The 21,064-nt window shown below is 45.1% G+C and overlaps 1 protein-coding gene across 1 annotated transcript; it reads right to left on the bottom strand.

Annotated features, from left to right (window-relative positions):
- Positions 1-223: 223 nt before the first annotated feature.
- LOC134482813 (spermatogenesis-associated protein 31A3-like) lies at positions 224-7,185 on the bottom strand. The gene is made up of 2 exons (XM_063277000.1): positions 4,508-7,185; positions 224-4,268 (listed from the first exon to the last, which is right to left on the bottom strand). Exon 2 carries the CDS (start codon positions 4,148-4,150, stop codon positions 293-295), a length of 3,858 nt encoding a protein of 1,285 aa, XP_063133070.1. The 5' UTR covers positions 4,151-4,268; positions 4,508-7,185; the 3' UTR covers positions 224-292.
- Positions 7,186-21,064: the final 13,879 nt, after the last annotated feature.

Here is a 21,064-nt window from a genome sequence, read left to right as displayed (position 1 = left end):
GGGCCCCGAACATTTTATTTTCTACCTCCCTCCATAGGCTCAATTAATGCATGAAGTCATTCAAATGTCACTGAACCGACCCTGTGGAGAGCTGTCTTCTCCAGAAGAAGATGGAGATGTTCCCTGTGGTCAAGCCCTGCAGACACAACCTCCAGAGTAATGATGCACAAGAGGAACTAATGCCTACCTTGGGAAGCAGTCAATTAGCACTCGGACACCATGGTTTTGTTTTCTTTTTTCTTTTTTTTTTGTTTTTGTTTTTGAAAAGACTAGTTTTTCATGGGGAAATTTCCTATCCCGATAGGTGTAGAAAAGCTTTTGCTTTTCTAGACAGCTCACTTCTGCACAGGCAGTGCCACGGAGAGTAGACCGGGGTGCCTGAGAAACATGGTGGCTGTAACCTGTGCTGACAGGCTTGAGTTCTGATCACAGACTCTCTGAGCAGCTGGGCCTGGCAGGTGTAGTCCATCCATTTGTCTGTGGAAGGTTGGCTGTGTACCTTGGGAGTGTTTCCTTGTGTTTCGTGTCTTTCTGCAGTGGCAGTCCTGTGGAGGCAGACATGCCTGCCCATAGGAGCCTGGGGTGGGTCTTTGTGCAAACTTTTCTTTGAGGCTGTCCTGGCATGGCCAACCCCCACTTTCTCCTGTAGAATAGGCCTGACCGAGATCGTGAAGTCCTGAGCCTCAGCTACCTGTGGGGGCAGAAACACCCTTCTCATGACTGAGCCTTGACTTAGGGAAGTGACTGATGAGGCCTTGTGTTTGTGCAGGAAGTTCTCCTGCACTTTACTTTTACTTGACATAATGTGTGTCATAAAACTTTTTATCCTGTCCCCAATTTTTTTTTCTGGTAGAGGGGAGGAATTGTTTTCACGAGTATCTGACCAGCAGGCTTGGGCAGGTCTTGTCTGTGAAAGGTGTCTATCTTGCCTGGGGCCCCTAAAGCCCTCTTTGTATTTAGTTAGATCATAGATATGGCTAGTCCATGGTTCTTCAGATTTAATATTCTTGGGCACATTCCCTCCTCTTGAAAAGTAAGGGTACATGTCCCTGGAGGATGTTTTGCTGGTAGTGGACCTAGTCCTGAAGCCTGACTGTGAGGCCTGAGAGGCTAGGAGATCTGCCTCCAGCAGGACCTCTGGGCCACAGTCTTGAAAGATCATGCCAGTGCTACAGTCCTGCAGGAAGACAGCAGTAACAGAATCTTCTGGCTCCTTGGAAATGGCTCTGGAAGGGGACTGTTTTTCATTGACTTTCAGGGATTCTATACCTTTCAGATGTTCTTTACTCTGAGTGGGTGACACTTCCCTGGCTTCTGCATTGAGAGCCCAGTCACAGGACCCCTCCTCCTCCAGCTCCCTTTTATCTCTGCTAGTTGTTGGGCAGGCGTCTACAATGGTCCCCTGAACTGACAGCCCATGGGAGAGGTCTAAATCTGCACCCTCACTCTCCTGTGAGGCATGGTCACTCTTGAGTAGGTTTGGACCTGGCACTGGGTTGTCATTCCGAGGTCCTAGAACTGTGTCGCTGTGCCGGTCTCTGACTACAAGGCTGCGTGTCCTGTACAAGGAAGCCACTCTGCTCTTCTGGACATTTGAAGGGGACTCAGAGGGGCATAATTTGTCACTAGGACGAGTTCCACTTGGAAATTCAAGGTTGAGGGCAGAGGGAGGGGTTTGACTCTGGAAAACTGTTTTTCTTTTCAGATCTCCTTCTGAACCTTTCTGGAAAGGGTCTCCCAGGACAGCAGCAATTTTTGTAACAGAGTCATCCCTAGATTTCAAAGATGTCTGAGAGGGACTTGGGGGTTGTGGAAGTGACAAAGCTACAGCCTTGTTCACCTTGAAGAGTTGTAGGGCCCTGAGGCCTCTGAGGGGCAAGATCCATCTGTGCCTCACCAGGCGTCTTGAAAGATGAGTTTCCAGCACCTGCTGGACGTCAGGATCTAGCAAGGGAAGCCCAGGAGAAGTATCTTTGAAGTTGGACCCATCATTCAACGACATCTGCTTCTCCGTTTTGATATTTGTTTCTGGTTTTTCAATTTCTGAGTTGTCCAAATGGGTCTCTGAGTTTTCACGACGGACCACCATGTGGTCCCCCGGAATTCCAGGGCAAGTGCCCACAGGCACCATACTGTCATTGTCATGGCTGTGCTCACTGAAGTGGTTCCTCAGTGTGTCTTGTAGCTGCTGCTCTCCTGGTCCTCCTGGCTGGGGACCTGCTGAGTTGCTTCTTGGCTGTCTCACAGAGTTCTCCACCTCTGTCACAGCGATCGAGTCTAGAACTGTGCCCAGTGATCCCTCTGTGATCCCATCAGTATCTCTCAGAGGTCTTCCTGGACCGTTTGTCAGATCGCAGCATGGGTCCTTCCCTGTCTGGAGTATCTCTGGACCTTTTGCTGAGACCCTCTGTGCATGCGGGCTGCTTTTTCCTGCCAGTGCTGAGGAACATGAAGTCCCTCGATTATCTTCTGCATGACCCATCCCTGGGAGTTTGTCCTCAGACTTCATGAGATAAGTAGATAGCTGGATCTTTTGGTCCTCATGTTTCCAGAACCTGGTTTTTAAGTGTTGCTCTAGGTGCTGTTTGAGCTGGGGGTCAGTGAAATCCTTCAGGAGGTGGAGAACAGAGTCTTGTCCCTGGGAAGCTAAACTGGTGGAAATGAGTTGATGAGAGACTTCCTGTGACATTTTCACTACACTAGGTAAATCGCTCCTACTTTCTTGGTTCTTCTTCAAAAGGTGCTGATCTAGGTGTTGAACAGCAACTGGGAAAATAAGTTGGGATTTTGAATCTATGGGGCAGGAAGCCCTGGAATCCCTAGTTGGAGGTGGATTGGGTTGTAGGCTTGGGAGGGAGGTTAGGTCAGGGGACAGGGTTTTGACTCCAGACCCTGGTGGCGAACGGGGGTATGGCACGTTTGTAGTCAAAGGATTGGAAGGGACCAAGTGTTGAAGCAAGGGCTTTGGAGAGAAGAGCAGTGGAGCTGCATTCCTCTCAGCTTGTCTTAAGTTGTAAGGAGAGAGTTCATTGAAAAAGATGGCAGGGGAGTCGAGTGGTGAGCCCACCATGCTGACAGTAGCCATAAGGGACTCACTGTGAAGAAAGGGGAGGCCCCAGTAAAGCTGCCTGCAGTCCTTCTGAGACTTGTTCCAGAAGACCCTGGGGGAAAAGAGCTGATGGAGACCTGAGAGCTGCTCTGACTTGCAGGTGATGGCCTGCTCGCTGCTCCAGGACTGCAGCATATCACCCACACAGCTCAAGGCGTGGTCAAAGCTCTCCCTTCCTTGCTCTTTCCAGAGCTTCAGTTCTACCCTCTTGCTAATCTGCAGCTCCAGTATCTTCTGCACATCAGGCTTGATGAACGGGGGTTCTCCAGCCTCTAGCTGCCTGTATCCAGGGTCTGTCCACAATGAGGCCTCTTGGAAGCTGAAATGGAGATCCTCTTGCAGGGTCTCATCCTGTGACCACTTAGAATGACACCAGGTCCTGGCAGCCGCCTTGTACCAGGAAGAGCTTGAAGGAGACATGTTTGAGTGCTCAAGGCCTGGGGGGCTTGCCATGGGACAAGGCAAAGCTGGAGGAGATGTGCTTCGTGAGGTCACTAGTTGTGTTTTCCACTCACATCGAGGAGGAGGAGGAGGAGGAGGAGAAGGAAGAGGAAGAGGAAGAGGAGGAGGTGGAGGAGGAAGAGAAAGAGGAGGAAAAAGAGGAAGGGGAGGAGGAGGAAGAGGAGGAGGAGGAGGAGAGGGAGGAAGGGAAAGAGGAGGAGGAGGAAGAGAGGGAGGAAGGGAAAGAGGAGGAGGAAGAGAGGGAGGAAGGGATAGAGGAGGAGGAGGAGGAGGAAGAGAGATCAGAGGAAAAGGAGGAGGAGGAAGAGGAGGAGAAGGAGGAGGAGTCATGCTTTGGTCTGTCTCGGATGGAGAGCAGAACACTGGATCTTGAGGACAGGATGGGGAGGTTGGGCCACATGGTCGTGGTAAAGGATGCATTTTTGGCATTGTCGTCACTGGTGGGGTAGAATCACATGTAAGTGTTTGTGATTCCTTACAAGTAAGGGAATTTAGCAGGGTAGGTGACAAAGTTGAATCTTTGTGCAGCAAGTGTTCCTTGACCAGAGGGAAGGAGGCCACTAGAGGCAAGTTGGCCATAGACTGCTCTGTGGAATGCCTAGGTGGCTGGTGGTCTTCGGCAGCTTCTGGTCTGGATCCTTGAGCCGAGGCATCTCTTCTTAAGAGCTGGCAAAAGCTGATGGTGTCAGTAAGCAGGCTGCAGGAGACAGGACATAAGGTTGCAGCTTGGAGCATTCGGCAGCAGGAGGTAGACAGGCTGAGCAGGAAAGGCCACCTGCAGCCACAGCTCCACACTCGAATTAAACAGTAGCGCTGTGCACGCACCCCACCTTCCCAGAGGGCCCCTGGTCCCATGGTCAGCCCTTGCCCTTTGTCCCGAGTGATCTCCTCACAGGCGTGGGATTGAGGAGTCAGGAAGCACTGGAGACTTCTCACCTCTGCAGGAGCGAAAGCAGTCCCCTGTCATCCTTCCCTCTCTTCCTGCTGTAGCCTCTGTAAGCTAGAAATACAGATGGGGTGATTGTGGGTAAAGGAGAGAACTGAGAGCCTACGGGAGCCTGAATGCAATGTCCCTTCTGTGGAAATGATCAACTAAACAGGAGCTCAAGCTTTGCTGAATGAGGACACAGGCCCCAAAGCACTAAGTGCTGGGCACATGTGGGATAGGACCTGACCATAGACCGGAGGCTTCCATTTCCGCCGAGCTCCATGGACTTCATAATGTCCCTGTGGAGAGGAGGGAGGTCCAGTGTAGTGGAAGAGGAAAGTGTCTTAGAGAAGTGAAGTAACCCATTTGCCTGCAGACGCATGCAGCATGTTTCTGGTCCGACCCACACCACCCTCCTGACCGCAGCCAACCATGGTCGTCCCTGGCTTTATTCTGAGCGCAGCACCTCGGCAATGTCTTCACTTCTGATTCCTTCCATGCAGCCACAGCCGCATGGTCTGCAACTCATTTGGTGTCATCCCTTGGGGACAGGGTAGATGAAGTCACCTGTCCAGGGGAAGGAAGGAGCCTACCTTTCAAGGTCCTGATTTTCTTCCTGGCCTTGTTGTGGTCCCTCTTCACCACCTAATAGACAGAGATAACAGACACCACCTGCGGCCCCATTCACACCCCTGTGATGAGGGGTAAGTCTGTATTCTTTTCCCTTGAAAATCCCAAGTGTGGACGGTCTCCGTGAGACCCACCACGGATGTCATTGGTCAGTGTTCTTTCACCTCAGTAAGCTGAAGCTCAGCTCCGAACTGCCTTGTCATTTCCTGAGGCCAGATGTGACTCAAGTCCTGATCCTATGTCCAGGAGTGCATCACCCTCTTCACATGAGCTCAGCTGACCAAGACAATGTTGTGTGAGCATTAATGTGAGGAGGGGGACAGAGGAACCAGTGTTCAGAACGTTTCTTAGTGGAGCCTATCCATCCCAGGTCCACAGTTCCGTGACCACTGAGACATAGTGCTTCTTTCTGCTCTAGGAGGTCTGAGAGCAGATATCACGCAGCCCTCTCTCCCCGTCCTACCCGTGAGTTCTCATGCGGATGTGGTTCCCGTCTGCTGAGATGCCCTGTCCGCCACCTCCCTATTGGATTTGGAAAGTGTTGCCCTAATAGAGAAGGCTGTGTTGGTGTGGATGGAAGGCAGTCTTACCCTTTTGGTGGTGGTGGAGGCGCCCTCTGCAGGTGAGGGTGAGGTGAGTGGGAAGACATGTATCCACAGGTGGAAGAGGCCCAGTCCACAGGCGAAGGCCAGGATCATGTCCATTGCCCACGTCGTGAAGCTGAGGCTGATCCATTCGGTTGGAGGAAACGGAAGTGAAGGTAGTTCCATGGCACCGTCGTGCCCTACAAGTGCCTGGCACTCCGTGAAGGTAGTGCGTGGCCTTGTACTGGATGCCTGAGCGAATGTTTTAATTTGTCATTCCTTCAGGCTGCATCAGGGAGAGAAGGTTCTCTGACTGAATCACACTGTTGCCCTCAGGCAACTGAACTCTGATGGTTCGCTCTGGGTGTTAGCAGCTGCTCCCAGGCCTACATCACAGAGCTCCTGGGTCCCTGTCACAAAGGGCCCCTGAGATTGGGGGAGGGGTAATGGGAAGAGGGGACCACCAATCTCCCTATTCTCCATCTCTCTTCCTTGTCCTCCATCTATCAGCCTCCACAGGTCTTCTGTCCTCCACAGCTTTTCATAGCTCTGTTTCCACCTGCATACCCTGTCAAAGACAGTCTTGCCCACTTTCTGTTTCTCTCTATCCACCGAGAGAGGCCTGCTCACCTTCTGTCCCCACCCCCTCATTCCAAGGGAAGGGCTTGTCCACATTCTGTGGGCTTTTGAAACCACAAAAACACCCCCAGTGACACACCTCCTAATCCTTCCCAAACTGTTCCACCAACTGGGAAGTAAACATTCAGACAGATGAGCCTTTGGGAGTTCATTCAAACCCCCACATTCCCCTTTGTCCCTTCATAGGCTTACAGCTCTATCATAAAATGCCCTCATGTTGTGGAAATTATTTAAATCCTGGCCTTTGTTTCTACCCCTCCTTTGGTATGTGAATTCCCGGGAGAAATACACAATGTTTATATTTATAATAAGCATTAACATAAGAGCTGGGTAGATGAGGTCTGCCCTCCATGCTGTTTGAATCTACTTTCCTATCGATATTATTACTATTTACTATATTTCATCTGGGCTGCTCTTAACTCCAATTGACCAGCCCTCAGGGCCACATTCACATAGCTCACCTCACTCATGGCGGCTCCTCCCTCTGAGTTCTCCACTCCTCTTCCCTTATGTTCGTTCTTGGAGCCCAGGCCTGTGAAACGTAAACTGTTAAGCACCTTTATATCCCCATCAGAAGTAGTGTGGGTGCAGGGTCACTCAGCATCTTAGGTCTTTCCTGCAGATGCCATCTCTTGTGACAGCAAGTATAGGGGGCTCAAATTAGGGTTAGAATACAGGCAGCATTAGGCTAACCCACTGTATACTTAGTCAAACTTAAAAGTCTCCATAGACTTTCACAGTCTGACTATTGTTCAAAGTTCAAAGTCTCTTCTGAGACTCAAGACAATCTCTTCACTGCAACCCTTATAAAAGCATAGTTACGTGTTTCGACATACAGTGGTGCAGAGTACGTGTTTCCATTCTGAAAGCAAAGAAAGAGGGCACAGTGAGGAAATACGAGATCAAGGTGGGACCGAAGCCAATCTAGCAGATGCCAAACTGCATGTCCATGTGTGATGGCACAGGGCTCTTCAGCTCTCCCACGCCTTCCAGCTTTTTTACTGCAATGCAATTATCCCCCTTGTGTTGATTCCATACCCTGCGTACAGCCCTCCAGGGGCAAGTATTCCTTAACTCTGGCCTTCAACTCTCAGGATCCTCAACACAAACCAGGCATAAGCCTCATAGCTTCCTGCAATGGCTTCTTGGTGCCTCCATGTGGGGTTGTCCCTACACCTTTCTTTAACCTCAGAGGGTGATTCCACAGCCCTGTTACTCATGTATCCTTCATGGTTTTAAAGCAAGAATTACACGGCCAATGAGGCCATGTTCTTCTGCCTGCTTTGGATAGAACCAGGACTGTCCTTGAATCTCACTTGTATAAACTTTGGTTTCCTGATGCTCTTTGAAATCAGGTAATTCGGTCTTTCCCCCTCAATATTTTGTTTGTTCACTGTGCATTCTGATCACAGCCCCCCTTTCTCTTATCTTCCCAGTCATGCCCTCACAAATCCCTCTTTCTCCATTAATCCCTTTCATGCTCCTCAGAGAAGAGGAGGCCCTCCCTGGGTACCATCCCACCTCAGGACATCTAGTTCCAGAAGGACTAGACACATGCTCGCCCACTGAGGTCCAATTAGATGGTCCACCTAGGGGAAAGGGATCCAACTGTAGGCAATAGAATCTGTGACAGCCCCTGTGTCAATTGTTAGTGGACCCACATGAAGACCACACCCCACATCTGTTACAAATGTGTAGGGAGCCTAGGTCCAGCTTCTGCATGCTCTCTGGCTGGTGCTCAGTCTTTTTGAGCCCCGGGAACAGAGAATTCTTTAGCTCTTTTCATAAGTTGCAGAATTAGTTTGGGTAAAAGGTCTCATCCTGAGGGCACAACTCCCTTTCATCCATTTCTCTTTATCCTTTTAGGCATCAAGGCTACAACATCAAACTTCCTGTGCTCTTTTCTTCCTCAAAGTATACATTTTATATTTCTTTTTGCCCCACTTGCTTTTTTTTCACTGAATACCTGCTAATGATTATCACTGAGAACCACACAACAAAGTCATTATTAAACTCTATGAAAGCTCTAGTCCAAAACCCTTCAATTTAGCCTCAGCCGAGTATAGAAAGCAACGTTTCTCCCGATACTATGACATGAATTGTCTCTAGCCTGGTTTGTAAAATTAACTTTTGTTCACCAGATATAACTGATCTTTCAGAGGCTTGCTGCTGGATAAGCTTACTTTTTTACGATCTCTCTGAACTCTGGCTGGCTGATTCAACTCAACTGTTCAGACTCAAACTCTTTTCTATTGGGGTCTAGTAAGTGCCACAGAAATACACGGACACCAGTCTCAGTCAGACAGGGATAATTTATAAATCATAATCCCCAGGACTTGTCCATCAGGGTCATTGTCTAATTCAGAAGCTGGACCATGATCCCTTTTATAAGCCTCAAATCTACAAACACATGTGTCAAGTTATCCCACCAATCAGGATTTAGGGATAGGGGATTTCCTTAGGAACATTTCTCTTTTGTACATTTATCCTGTTCCCGTTGCCTGGGGAATTCCACAGTGGCAGGGGACTTGCCTTGTCTAGTATTCATGTCCTAAGTTGTCTACCAGGATGGGACTTGTCTAGCATTCGTGTCTTAACTTGCCAACCAAGATTCAATTACCCACATACATGTGTCTTCCTGCCAAGTAGAATGTGAGTTCGCAGGGAGGTCTTGGGAACTTAAACTTTACTTGACCACTACTCAAAATGGAAGTCTCATATCAAATTGTCTCTTATGTTGGTGCAGGTGTTTCTCTTATGTTGATGTCCATCCCAGGGGCAGCTTATACCATGAAAGCTTATACACAGGTGCAGGAAGTGCTGGTGGGTGGTTGGTTCATGTCCAAGCTTATCGTGTATAACTATACAAAATAGTTCTACTGACTTGTATCATGGTTGTTTCCAAGGGCACTGAACAGAACAGAATATGTAATCGATCTTGCCATTAGAAAATTTCCTAGTAATAACAGAAACACATGAGAAAGTTTTTTGTTTTTATCATGAAAGGCTAGCCAGGTAAGTGTTACCTAGGTTTTAACATTTCACTTAGGTCTCAACATTCCATGTGACATCGTCACTTTGTCTTTTCTCAAATTAGATGCTGCTTTCCAACATGACTGCTTCCTTCTACAAACTCACTTTACCTTCATTGTTTGGGATTAAATGTGTGCACTAAGTGTGTGCCTATATTCCATCCAGAAGCATTAAAAGTGTGTCATTCCAGCTGGATCCCATAGACCTAGAAGGCCTTTGGATGCGATCCCTTGCCAGAGAGAGCAGCCATGTTGCTGGATTAGACTTCCTGTACACGGGTTGCTAATGTTGTCTTCCTGTGGAGCTGCGCCTTCACAGTCCACACTGTTCTCAGTCCTTCCAAGCCTGTATAGGACTGCCCGTTAAGCCATCTTTACAGCATGCAGTCACTTTCCTACCCCACAGTCTTCCACATTCCTCAAAAATCAAACAAACAAAACATCCCAGCAAGGTCACGGTCACATTGACATCTTCTGGGTCCACTGGCATAACCATGTGATTGTTCTTGTTTGGGGCATTTCTAGTGTCATTTCTGTAGCTGTATAAAATACCTAGCAGAATCAATTTAGGAACCATGGAGTTTATTTTGTATTACACTTCTTGATTAAAGACCATCATTGTAAGGAAGTAAAGGCCAGATTTTCAAGCAGCTAATTACACCACATTCCTAGTCAAGAACAGAGAGAAATGGCTGCACCCATGCTGCCAGCTTGCTCGCTCTTGCTCTCCCCTGTCCTTTGGAGATCAGGACAACGTGTGCAATGAATGGTGCCACCCACAACGGTCTACAACTTCTCACTTGATTAGGAATTCAGACAGTGGTCCCACAGGCCAATTGACCTAGGTAGCCCTTCAACAGAGACTACTTTGTGTGTGACTCTAGGCCAGTGGTTCTCAACCTTCATAATGCTGTGACCCGTTAATACAGTTCTTCGTGTTGTGGTGACCCACCCCCAACCAAAAAATTAATTTTGGTACTACTTTATAACTATAATTTTGCTACTGTTATGAATCATAATATAAATATCTGTATTTTCTGATGGTGTTAGTCAACCTCATCAAAAGAATCATTCAAAAACCAGAAGAGTCACAGCCCACAGGTTGAGAACCACTTGTCTAGACTGTCAAGGTGACAAAACTAGCCATCACATGGAGAGTGGCATTCAGGTCAGTTCCAGCTCAGGGCTCTCTGAGCCATGTTTTCTTCAGCAACAGAAACTTACTCTCTACCTCTAGGGGATGGCGGAGAGTGGTCGCGGACATCAGAAATAAGCTGTACATGTTGGATCTCTCTTAGATAATTCCCACCAGCAACTTAAAAGAGAGCTTTTATGTGTAAGAAGGTGAGATATTTTTTGGTTGGTCCTTTGCTCTTGAAGGGACCACCATCAGCCCAGGTGAAAAAAAGTTATGAAAACTATATGTCTATAATTTATATGCAGAATTACATTTGTTATAGTTTATGTAAATAGCTAATAGTATGATTGTTTGTGTCCTTTACAAACACACTTGTTATCTTACCTTTGACCATATACTTAGGCTCTTCTATGAGCAGATCATAACTTAGATAACTCAATTATATTAACCTACATTCAGCCACATGGCTGGTTATCTGTGCTCAGGTAACATTCATCTGTCTCCTCACATTTTCCTGGGTGCCTCTTCCTACACCTGCACTATCCCAGAATTCTTTCTGCCTCCAGATGTCCCTTCTCCCCTTTTCTGCCTAAGCTCTAGGCCATAGGCTTTTTAAGTGACAGGGTGATGCATCCAAACAATATACAAGAAATTCTCTTTACAATTCTCTTTTTTAGTCCAAGAAGAGGCTCTTTTTCCATCAGATATAAATTGAATACACTTACAACAATGAAGAGACAATTATGGAAACTGTTACATAAAAACTACATTCATAATGTTTAGTCCATAGTATTTGGCAACTTCAAAAATATTCTAATATCTTCCTATTTTGGCATGTTTAAAGTTTTATATTTAATTCAATTACTATCCTAATTTGTATTACCATCCTAAAAACTATCTTCTTATACCTAGAACATCTTCTCAAATCCTAAATAACTTAAGTTTATATTAGGAGTATTATTGTTTAGTCTTCAACCCTATCAGAGACTTGAGAAGGAATAAATATTACCTGAGCATGCAGGGGGCATTGGGACGCAGCTTCCAAAAATTATAGAAATGGCAGAGACAGCTGACAGCCTGGACAGTGCCCAGTAGTCTCTGTAACGTTGGAGCATCTATCTTCAGCCTTCTAGCCCATAATATTTGATAGACATCTTGTGAAGCAGGAATTATGAAGGACTTACTCACCCTGTCTTGGCAGAAGTTGGCAGTTGACTTCCCTGAGCCCTCTTCTCCTCTGTAGACAGATTTGTCTGTAGGTGGAGCATGGGCCTTTTCTTTGCCCAGTGGCTGGCCTGCCACAGTTGAAGCGACTCTATATGGAGGCTATTGGTGCTCATCCTCTGCTTTGAAGTGCAATGGGGTACTGTTGAGAGTTGACATGTCTCAGTGTCAAAATGATCTGAAATTCATAAATTGTGTTTCAATGCCATGTTCCATGAGTCTCCGAGGTTTCTGAAGGTCATCTACTCAGAGGATATGTGACCAAGCAAATATCGCCTGTCTCCAGCTCCCTATTCTCTGTTCAATGCAGGCTGCATATTCCTGTGATAACCTAGACTAATATCTAACACGACTATGAGTTTAAGCGTCTGGACATTCACTTGCACTATTTAATCATCCTAAACAGTTTGGAATAACAGCTGTTAAAAAAGCTGGGACTACACCTTGCATATTTAAATGAGTTCTATAGACATTTGCCCATCTAAGAGTTAAACATACATTTATTATTTTGTAACAAATTAATCTTAAATTTATATCAATATAAAAAGATTTAATGTGGGGGCACTCAAGCAGCAGGTCCACTGCGGTCCAGACACCGCCCGGACATGAAGGGACCTGGTCAAAAGCTCCCTGCACCCAAATCCCGTGGGAGTGAGAGCTAAACCTTCAGAGAGGCAGACACACCTGCGCAGCCAGAAGAGACCTCACTCTGCCCCCATTTCTGACTCGAGATGAAAACACTTAATGCCATCTGCGACCCCGGTGCATAGGGTTCTGGGAAAGGGCGGCACAGGCCCTCCTGGTTGCCGCCCTCATGGGGAGCTCAAAAGCAGCCCCCCAGGAGCAACTTAGGCCAAAGGACCAGAGGTAAGACCAATTTTTCTGCTCTAAGCGACCTGCCTGGTGGACTCTGGACACACTCCTACAGGAACAGCTGAAGACCAAGAGACAGGAAAGACTAAAGGCCTGAAAGCAGAACACTCTGTTCCCATAACTGGCTGAAAGAAAACAGGAAGACTGTTCCACAGCACTACTGATACACAGGCTTATAGGATGGTCTACCACTGTCAGAAATAGCAGAACAAGGTAACACCAGAGACAACCTGATGGCAAGGGGCAAGCGCAGGAACCTGAGCAACAGAAACCAAAAGACTACATGGCATCATCAGAGCCCAATTCTCCCACCAAATCAAACACAGAATATCCAAACACACCAGAAAAGCAAGATCTTGATTTTAAATCACATTTGATCATGATGATGGAGGACTTCAAGAAAGGCATAAAGAACACCCTTGGAGAAACGCAGGAAAACATAAAAAAACAAGTAGAAGCCTATAGAGAGGAATCACAAAAATCCCTGAAAGAATTCCAGGAAAACACAATCAAACAAGTGAAGGAATTAAAAATGGAAATAGAAGCAATAAAGAAACCACAAAGGGAGACAACCCTGGAAATAGAAAACCAAAGGAAGAGACAAGGAGCCGTAGATACGAGCAGCACCAACAGAATACAAGAGATAGAAGAGAGAATCTCAGAAGGAGAAGATTCCATAGAAATCATTGACTCAACTGTCAAAGATAATGTAAAACGGAAAAAGCAACTGTACCAAAACATAGAGGAAATCCAAGACTCAATGAAAAGATCAAACCTAAGGATTATAGGTATAGAAGAGAGTGAAGACTCCCACCTCAAAGGATCAGTAAATATCTTCAACAAAATCATAGAAGAAAGCTTCCCTAACCTAAAGAAAGAGATGCCCATAAACATACAAGGAGCCTACAGAATTCTAAATAGATTGAACCAGAAAAGAAACTTCTCCTCTCACACTACATTCAAAACACCAAATACACAAAACAAAGATAGAATATTTAAAGCAGTAAGGGAAATAGGTCAAGTAACATATGAAGGCAGACCTATCGGAATCACACCAAACTTCTCACCAGAGACTGTGAAAGCCAGAAGATCCTGGACAGATGTCATACAGTCCCTAAGAGAACACATATGCCAGCCCAGGTTACTGTATCTAGCAAAACTCTCAAATAACATAGATGGAGAAACCAAGATATTCCATGACAAAGCGAAATTTATTCAATATCTTTCTACAAATCCAGCCCTACAAAAGACAGTATATGGTAAAGCCCAACATAAGGAGGCAAGCTACACCCTAGAAAAAGCAGGAAACTAATCGCCTTGGCAACAAAACAAAGAGAAGAAAAGCACACAAACATAATCTCACATCCAAATGCGAATATAATAGGAAGCAACAATCACTATTCCTTAATATTTCTCAACATCAATGGACTCAAATCCCCAATAAAAAGACATAGATTAACAAACTGGATACACAATGAGAACCCTGCATTCTGCTGCCTACAGGAAACACACCTCAGAGACAAAGACAGACACTATCTCAGAGTGAAAGGCTGTAAAACAACTTTCCAAGCAAATGGTCTGAAGACGCAAGCTGGAGCAGCCATTCCAATATCGAATAAAATTGATTTTCAACCAAAAGTCATCAAAAAAGATAAGGAAGGACACTTCATATTCATCAGAGAAAAAATCCACCAAGATGAATTCTCAATCCTAAATATCTATGCTCCAAGTACAAGGGCAATTACCTACAGAAAAGAAATCTTACTAAAGCTCAAAGAACACATTGCACCTCGCACAATAATAGTAGGAGGTTTCAACACCCCACTCTCATCAATGGACAGATCATGGAAACAGAAATTAAAGAGTGACATAGACAGACTAAGAGAAGTCATGAACCAAATGGACGTAACAGATATTTATAGAACATTCTATCCTAAAACAAAAGGATATACCTTCTTCTCACCACCTCATGGTGCTTTCTCCAAACTTGACCATATAATTGGTCATAAAACAGGCCTGAATAGATACAGAAAGATAGAAATAATCCCATGCGTCCTATCAGACCACCACAGACTAAATAAGGGAAGAACGCCCACATATACGTGGAAATTGAACAATGCTCTACTCTACGATAACCTGATCAAGGAAGACATAAAGAATGAAATTAAAGACTTCTTAGAATTTAATGGAAATGAAGGTACAACATACCCAAACTTATGGGACACAATGAAAGCTGTGCTAAGAGGAAAACTCATGACCGGAAGTCCCACACCGGCGGATCCCGGACCGCAGCAGCTCTCTGCTCCCAAACCCCGTGCAGAGAGTCCTCACCGCCTGATCAAGTGGGCACTCCTGAGGCTGCAGAGCGGAGGAGACCTCCAACACTGCCCACCCCTGCCCACATCCCTGGCCCAAGAGGCAACTGTATAAGGCCTCTGGGTTCCCGTAGGGGAGGGCCCGGGAGCGGCAGGACCCCTGCGCCTGAGACACTGCCGGAACCTGAAGGAAACAGACCGGATAAACAGTTCTCTGCACCCAAATCCCGTGGGAGGGAGAGCTGAACCTTCAGACAGGCGGACACGCCTGGGAAACCACAAGAGACTGCACTCTGTGCACATCCAGGCGCCAGAGGAAAACACCAAACGCCATCTGGAACCCTGGTGCACGGAGGCTCCTGGAAAGAGCGGCGCAGATCTTCCCGGTTGCTGCCACAGCGGAGAGGACTTAGGCAGTACCCCACGAGCAAACTTGAGCCTTGGAACTGCAGGTAGGACCAACTTTTCCCCTGCAAGAAACCTGTCTGGTGAACTCAGGACACACAGAGGCAAAATTCCTCTAGGGCCGGGCACTTCCTGTGTTTACCGGAAGTCCCACACCGGCGGATCCCGGACCGCAGCAGCTCTCTGCTCCCAAACCCCGTGGGAGAGAGACCTCACCGCCTGATCAAGTGGGCACTCCTGAGGCTGCAGAGCGGAGGAGACCACCAACACTGCCCACCCCTGCCCACATCCCTGGCCCAAGAGGCAACTGTATAAGGCCTCTGGGTTCCCATAGGGGAGGGCCCGGGAGCGGCAGGACCCCTGCGCCTGAGACACTGCCGGAACCTGAAGGAAACAGACCGGATAAACAGTTCTCTGCACCCAAATCCCGTGGGAGGGAGAGCTGAACCTTCAGACAGGCAGACACGCCTGGGAAACCAGAAGAGACTGCACTCTGTGCACATCCAGGCGCCAGAGGAAAACACCAAACGTCATCTGAAACCCTGGTGCACGGAGGCTCCCGGAAGGAGCGGCACAGATTTTCCCAGTTGCTGCCACAGCGGAGAGGACTTAGGCAGTACCCCACGAGCAAACTTGAGCCTTGGAACCACAGGTAGGACCAACTTTTCCCCTGCAAGAAACCTGCCTGGTGAACTCAAGACACAGGCCCACAGGAACAGCTGAAGACCTGTAGAGAGGAAAAACTACACGCCCGAAAGCAGAACACTCTGTCCCCATAACTGGCTGAAAGAAAACAGGAAAACAGGTCTACAGCACTCCTGACACACAGGTTATAGGACAGTCTAGCCACTGTCAGAAATAGCAGAACAAAGTAACACTAGAGATAATCTGATGGCGAGAGGCAAGCGCAGGAACCCAAGCAACAGAAACCAAGACTACATGGCATCATCGGAGCCCAATTCTCCCACCAAAGCAAACACGGAATATCCAAACACACCAGAAAAGCAAGACCTAGTTTCAAAATCATATTTGATCATGATGCTGGAGGACTTCAAGAAAGACATAAAGAACTCCCTTAGAGAACAAGTAGAAGCCTACAGAGAGGAATCGCAAAAATCCCTGAAAGAATTCCAGGAAAACACAATCAAACAGTTGAAGGAATTAAAAATGGAAATAGAAGCAATCAAGAAAGAACACATGGAAACAACCCTGGACATAGAAAATCAAAAGAAAAGACAAGGAGCTGTAGATACAAGCTTCACCAACAGAATACAAGAGATGGAAGAGAGAATCTCAGGAGCAGAAGATTCCATAGAAATCATTGACTCAACTGTCAAAGATAATGTAAAGCAGAAAAAGCTACTGGTCCAAAACATACAGGAAATCCAGGACTCAATGAGAAGATCAAACCTAAGGATAATAGGTATAGAAGAGAGTGAAGACTCCCAGCTCAAAGGACCAGTAAATATCTTCAACAAAATCATAGAAGAAAACTTCCCTAACCTAAAAAAAGAGATACCCATAGGCATACAAGAAGCCTACAGAACTCCAAATAGATTGGACCAGAAAAGAAACACCTCCCGTCACATAATTGTCAAAACACCAAACGCACAAAATAAAGAAAGAATATTAAAAGCAGTAAGGGAAAAAGGTCAAGTAACATATAAAGGGAGACCTATCAGAATCACACCAGACTTTTCGCCAGAAACTATGAAGGCCAGAAGATCCTGGACAGATGTCATACAGACCCTAAGAGAACACAAATGCCAGCCCAGGTTACTGTATCCTGCAAAACTCTCAATTAACATAGATGGAGAAACCAAGATATTCCATGACAAAACCAAATTTACACAATATCTTTCTACAAGTCCAGCACTACAAAGGATAATAAAGGGTAAAGCCCAACATAAGGAGGCAAGCTATACCCTAGAAGCAAGAAACTAATCATCTTGGCAACAAAACAAAGAGAATGAAAGCACACAAACATAACCTCACTTCCAAATATGAATATAACGGGAAGCAATAATCACTATTCCTTAATATCTCTCAATATCAATGGCCTCAACTCCCCAATAAAAAGACATAGATTAACAAACTGGATACGCAATGAGGACCCTGCATTCTGTTGCCTACAGGAAACACACCTCAGAGACAAAGACAGACATTACCTCAGAGTGAAAGGCTGGAAAACAATTTTCCAAGCAAATGGTCAGAAGAAGCAAGCTGGAGTAGCCATTCTAATATCAAATAAAATCAATTTTCAACTAAAAGTCATCAAAAAAGATAAGGAAGGACACTTCATATTCATCAAAGGAAAAATCCACCAAGATGAACTCTCAATCCTAAATATCTATGCCCCAAATAAAAGGGCACCTACATATGTAAAAGAAACCTTACTAAAGCTCAAAACACACATTGCACCTCACACAATAATAGTGGGAGATTTCAACACCCCACTCTCATCAATGGACAGATCATGGAAACAGAAATTAAACAGAGATGTAGACAGACTAAGAGAAGTCATGAGCCAAATGGACTTAACGGATATTTATAGAACATTCTATCCTAAAGCAAAAGGATATACCTTCTTCTCAGCTCCTCATGGTACTTTCTCCAAAATTGACCATATAATTGGTCAAAAAACGGGCCTCAACAGGTACAGAAAGATAGAAATAATCCCATGCGTGCTATTGGACCACCACGGCCTAAAACTGGTCTTCAATAACAATAAGGGAAGAATGCCCACATATACGTGGAAATTGAACAATGCTCTACTCAATGATAACCTGGTCAAGGAAGAAATAAAGAAAGAAATTAAAAACTTTTTAGAATTTAATGAAAATGAAGGTACAACATACCCAAACTTATGGGACACAATGAAAGCTGTGCTAAGAGGAAAACTCATAGCGCTGAGTGCCTGCAGAAAGAAACAGGAAAGAGCATATGTCAGCAGCTTGACAGCACACCTAAAAGCTCTAGAACAAAAAGAAGCAAATACACCCAGGAGGAGTAGAAGGCAAGAAATAATCAAACTCAGAGCTGAAATCAACCAAGTAGAAACAAAAAGGACCATAGAAAGAATCAACAGAACCAAAAGTTGGTTCTTTGAGAAAATCAACAAGATAGATAAACCCTTAGCCAGACTAACGAGAGGACACAGAGAGTGCGTCCAAATTAACAAAATCAGAAATGAAAAGGGAGACATAACTACAGATTCAGAGGAAATTCAAAAAATCATCAGATCTTACTATAAAAACCTATATTCAACAAAACTTGAAAATCTTCAGGAAATGGACAATTTCCTAGACAGATACCAGGTATCGAAGTTAAATCAGGAACAGATAAACCAGTTAAAGAACCCCATAACTCCTAAGGAAATAGAAGCAGTCATTAAAGGTCTCCCAACCAAAAAGAGCCCAGGTCCAGACGGGTTTAGTGCAGAATTCTATCAAACCTTCATAGAAGACCTTATACCAATATATCCAAACTATTCCACAAAATTGAAACAGATGGAGCCCTACCGAATTCCTTCTATGAAGCCACAATTACTCTTATACCTAAACCACACAAAGACCCAACAAAGAAAGAGAACTTCAGACCAATTTCCCTTATGAATATCGACGCAAAAATACTCAATAAAATTCTGGCAAACCGAATTCAAGAGCACATCAAAACAATCATCCACCATGATCAAGTAGGCTTCATCCCAGGCATGCAGGGATGGTTTAATATAAGGAAAACCATCAACGTGATCCATCATATAAACAAACTGAAAGAACAGAACCACATGATCATTTCATTAGATGCTGAGAAAGCATTTGACAAAATTCAACACCCCTTCATGATAAAAGTCCTGGAAAGAATAGGTATTCAAGGCCCATACCTAAACATAGTAAAAGCCATATACAGCAAACCAGTTGCTAACATTAAACTAAATGGAGAGAAACTTGAAGCAATCCCACGAAAATCAGGGACTAGACAAGGCTGCCCACTCTCTCCCTACTTATTCAATATAGTTCTTGAAGTTCTAGCCAGAGCAATCAGACAACAAAAGGAGATCAAGGGGATACAGATCGGAAAAGAAGAGGTCAAAATATCACTATTTGCAGACGACATGATAGTATATTTAAGTGATCCCAAAAGTTCCACCAGAGAACTACTAAAGCTGATAAACAACTTCAGCAAAGTGGCTGGGTATAAAATTAACTCAAATAAATCAGTTGCCTTCCTCTATACAAAAGAGAAACAAGCCGAGAAAGAAATTAGGGAAACGACACCCTTCATAATAGACCCAAATAATATAAAGTACCTCGGTGTGACTTTAACCAAGCAAGTAAAAGATCTGTACAATAAGAACTTCAAGACACTGAGGAAAGAAATTGAAGAAGACCTCAGAAGATGGAAAGATCTCCCATGCTCATGGTTTGGCAGGATTAATATAGTAAAAATGGCCATTTTACCAAAAGCAATCTACAGATTCAATGCAATCCCCATCAAAATACCAATCCAATTCTTCAAAGAGTTAGATAGAACAATTTGCAAATTCATCTGGAATAACAAAAAACCCAGGATAGCTAAAGCTATCCTCAACAATAAGAGGACTTCAGGGGGAATCACTATCCCTGAACTCAAGCAGTATTACAGAGCAATAGTGATAAAAACTGCATGGTATTGGTACAGAGACAGACAGATAGACCAATGGAATAGAATTGAAGACCCAGAAATGAACCCACACACCTATGGTCACTTGATTTTTGACAAAGGAGCCAAAACCATCCAATGGAAAAAAGATAGCATTTTCAGCAAATGGTGCTGGTTCAACTGGAGGGCAACATGTAGAAGAATGCAGATCGATCCATGCTTATCACCCTGTACAAAGCTTAAGTCCAAGTGGATCAAGGACCTCCACATCAAACCAGACACACTCAAACTAATAGAAGAAAAACTAGGGAAGCATCTGGAACACATGGGCACTGGAAAAAATTTCCTGAACAAAACACCAATGGCTTATGCTCTAAGATCAAGAATCGACAAATGGGATCTCATAAAACTGCAAAGCTTCTGTAAGGCAAAGGACACTGTGGTTAGGACAAAACGGCAACCAACAGATTGGGAAAAGATCTTTACCAATCCTATAACAGATAGAGGCCTTATATCCAAAATATACAAAGAACTCAAGAAGTTAGACCGCAGGGAAACAAATAACCCTATTAAAAAATGGGGTTCAGAGCTGAACAAAGAATTCACAGCTGAGGAATGCCGAATGGCTGAGAAACACCTAAAGAAATGTTCAACATCTTTAGTCATAAGGGAAATGCAAATCAAAACAACCCTGAGATTTCACCTCACACCAGTGAGAATGGCTAAGATCAAAAACTCAGGTGACAGCAGATGCTGGCGAGGATGTGGAGAAAGAGGAACACTCCTCCATTGTTGGTGGGATTGCAGACTGGTAAAACCATTCTGGAAATCAGTCTGGAGGTTCCTCAGAAAATTGGACATTGAACTGCCTGAGGATCCAGCCATACCTCTTTTGGGCATATACCCAAAAGATGCCTCAACATATAAAAGAGACACGTGCTCCACTATGTTCATCGCAGCCTTATTTATAATAGCCAGAAACTGGAAAGAACCCAGATGCCCTTCAACAGAGGAATGGATACAGAAAATGTGGTACATCTACACAATGGAATATTACTCAGCTATCAAAAACAACGAGTTTATG

Source organism: Rattus norvegicus, chromosome 17, assembly GCF_036323735.1.
Source record: "Rattus norvegicus strain BN/NHsdMcwi chromosome 17, GRCr8, whole genome shotgun sequence".
NCBI classification, from domain to species: Eukaryota; Metazoa; Chordata; class Mammalia; order Rodentia; family Muridae; genus Rattus; species Rattus norvegicus.
The sequence above is the reverse complement of the archived record's forward strand: the minus strand, read 5'-3'. Positions and strand labels throughout refer to the sequence as shown.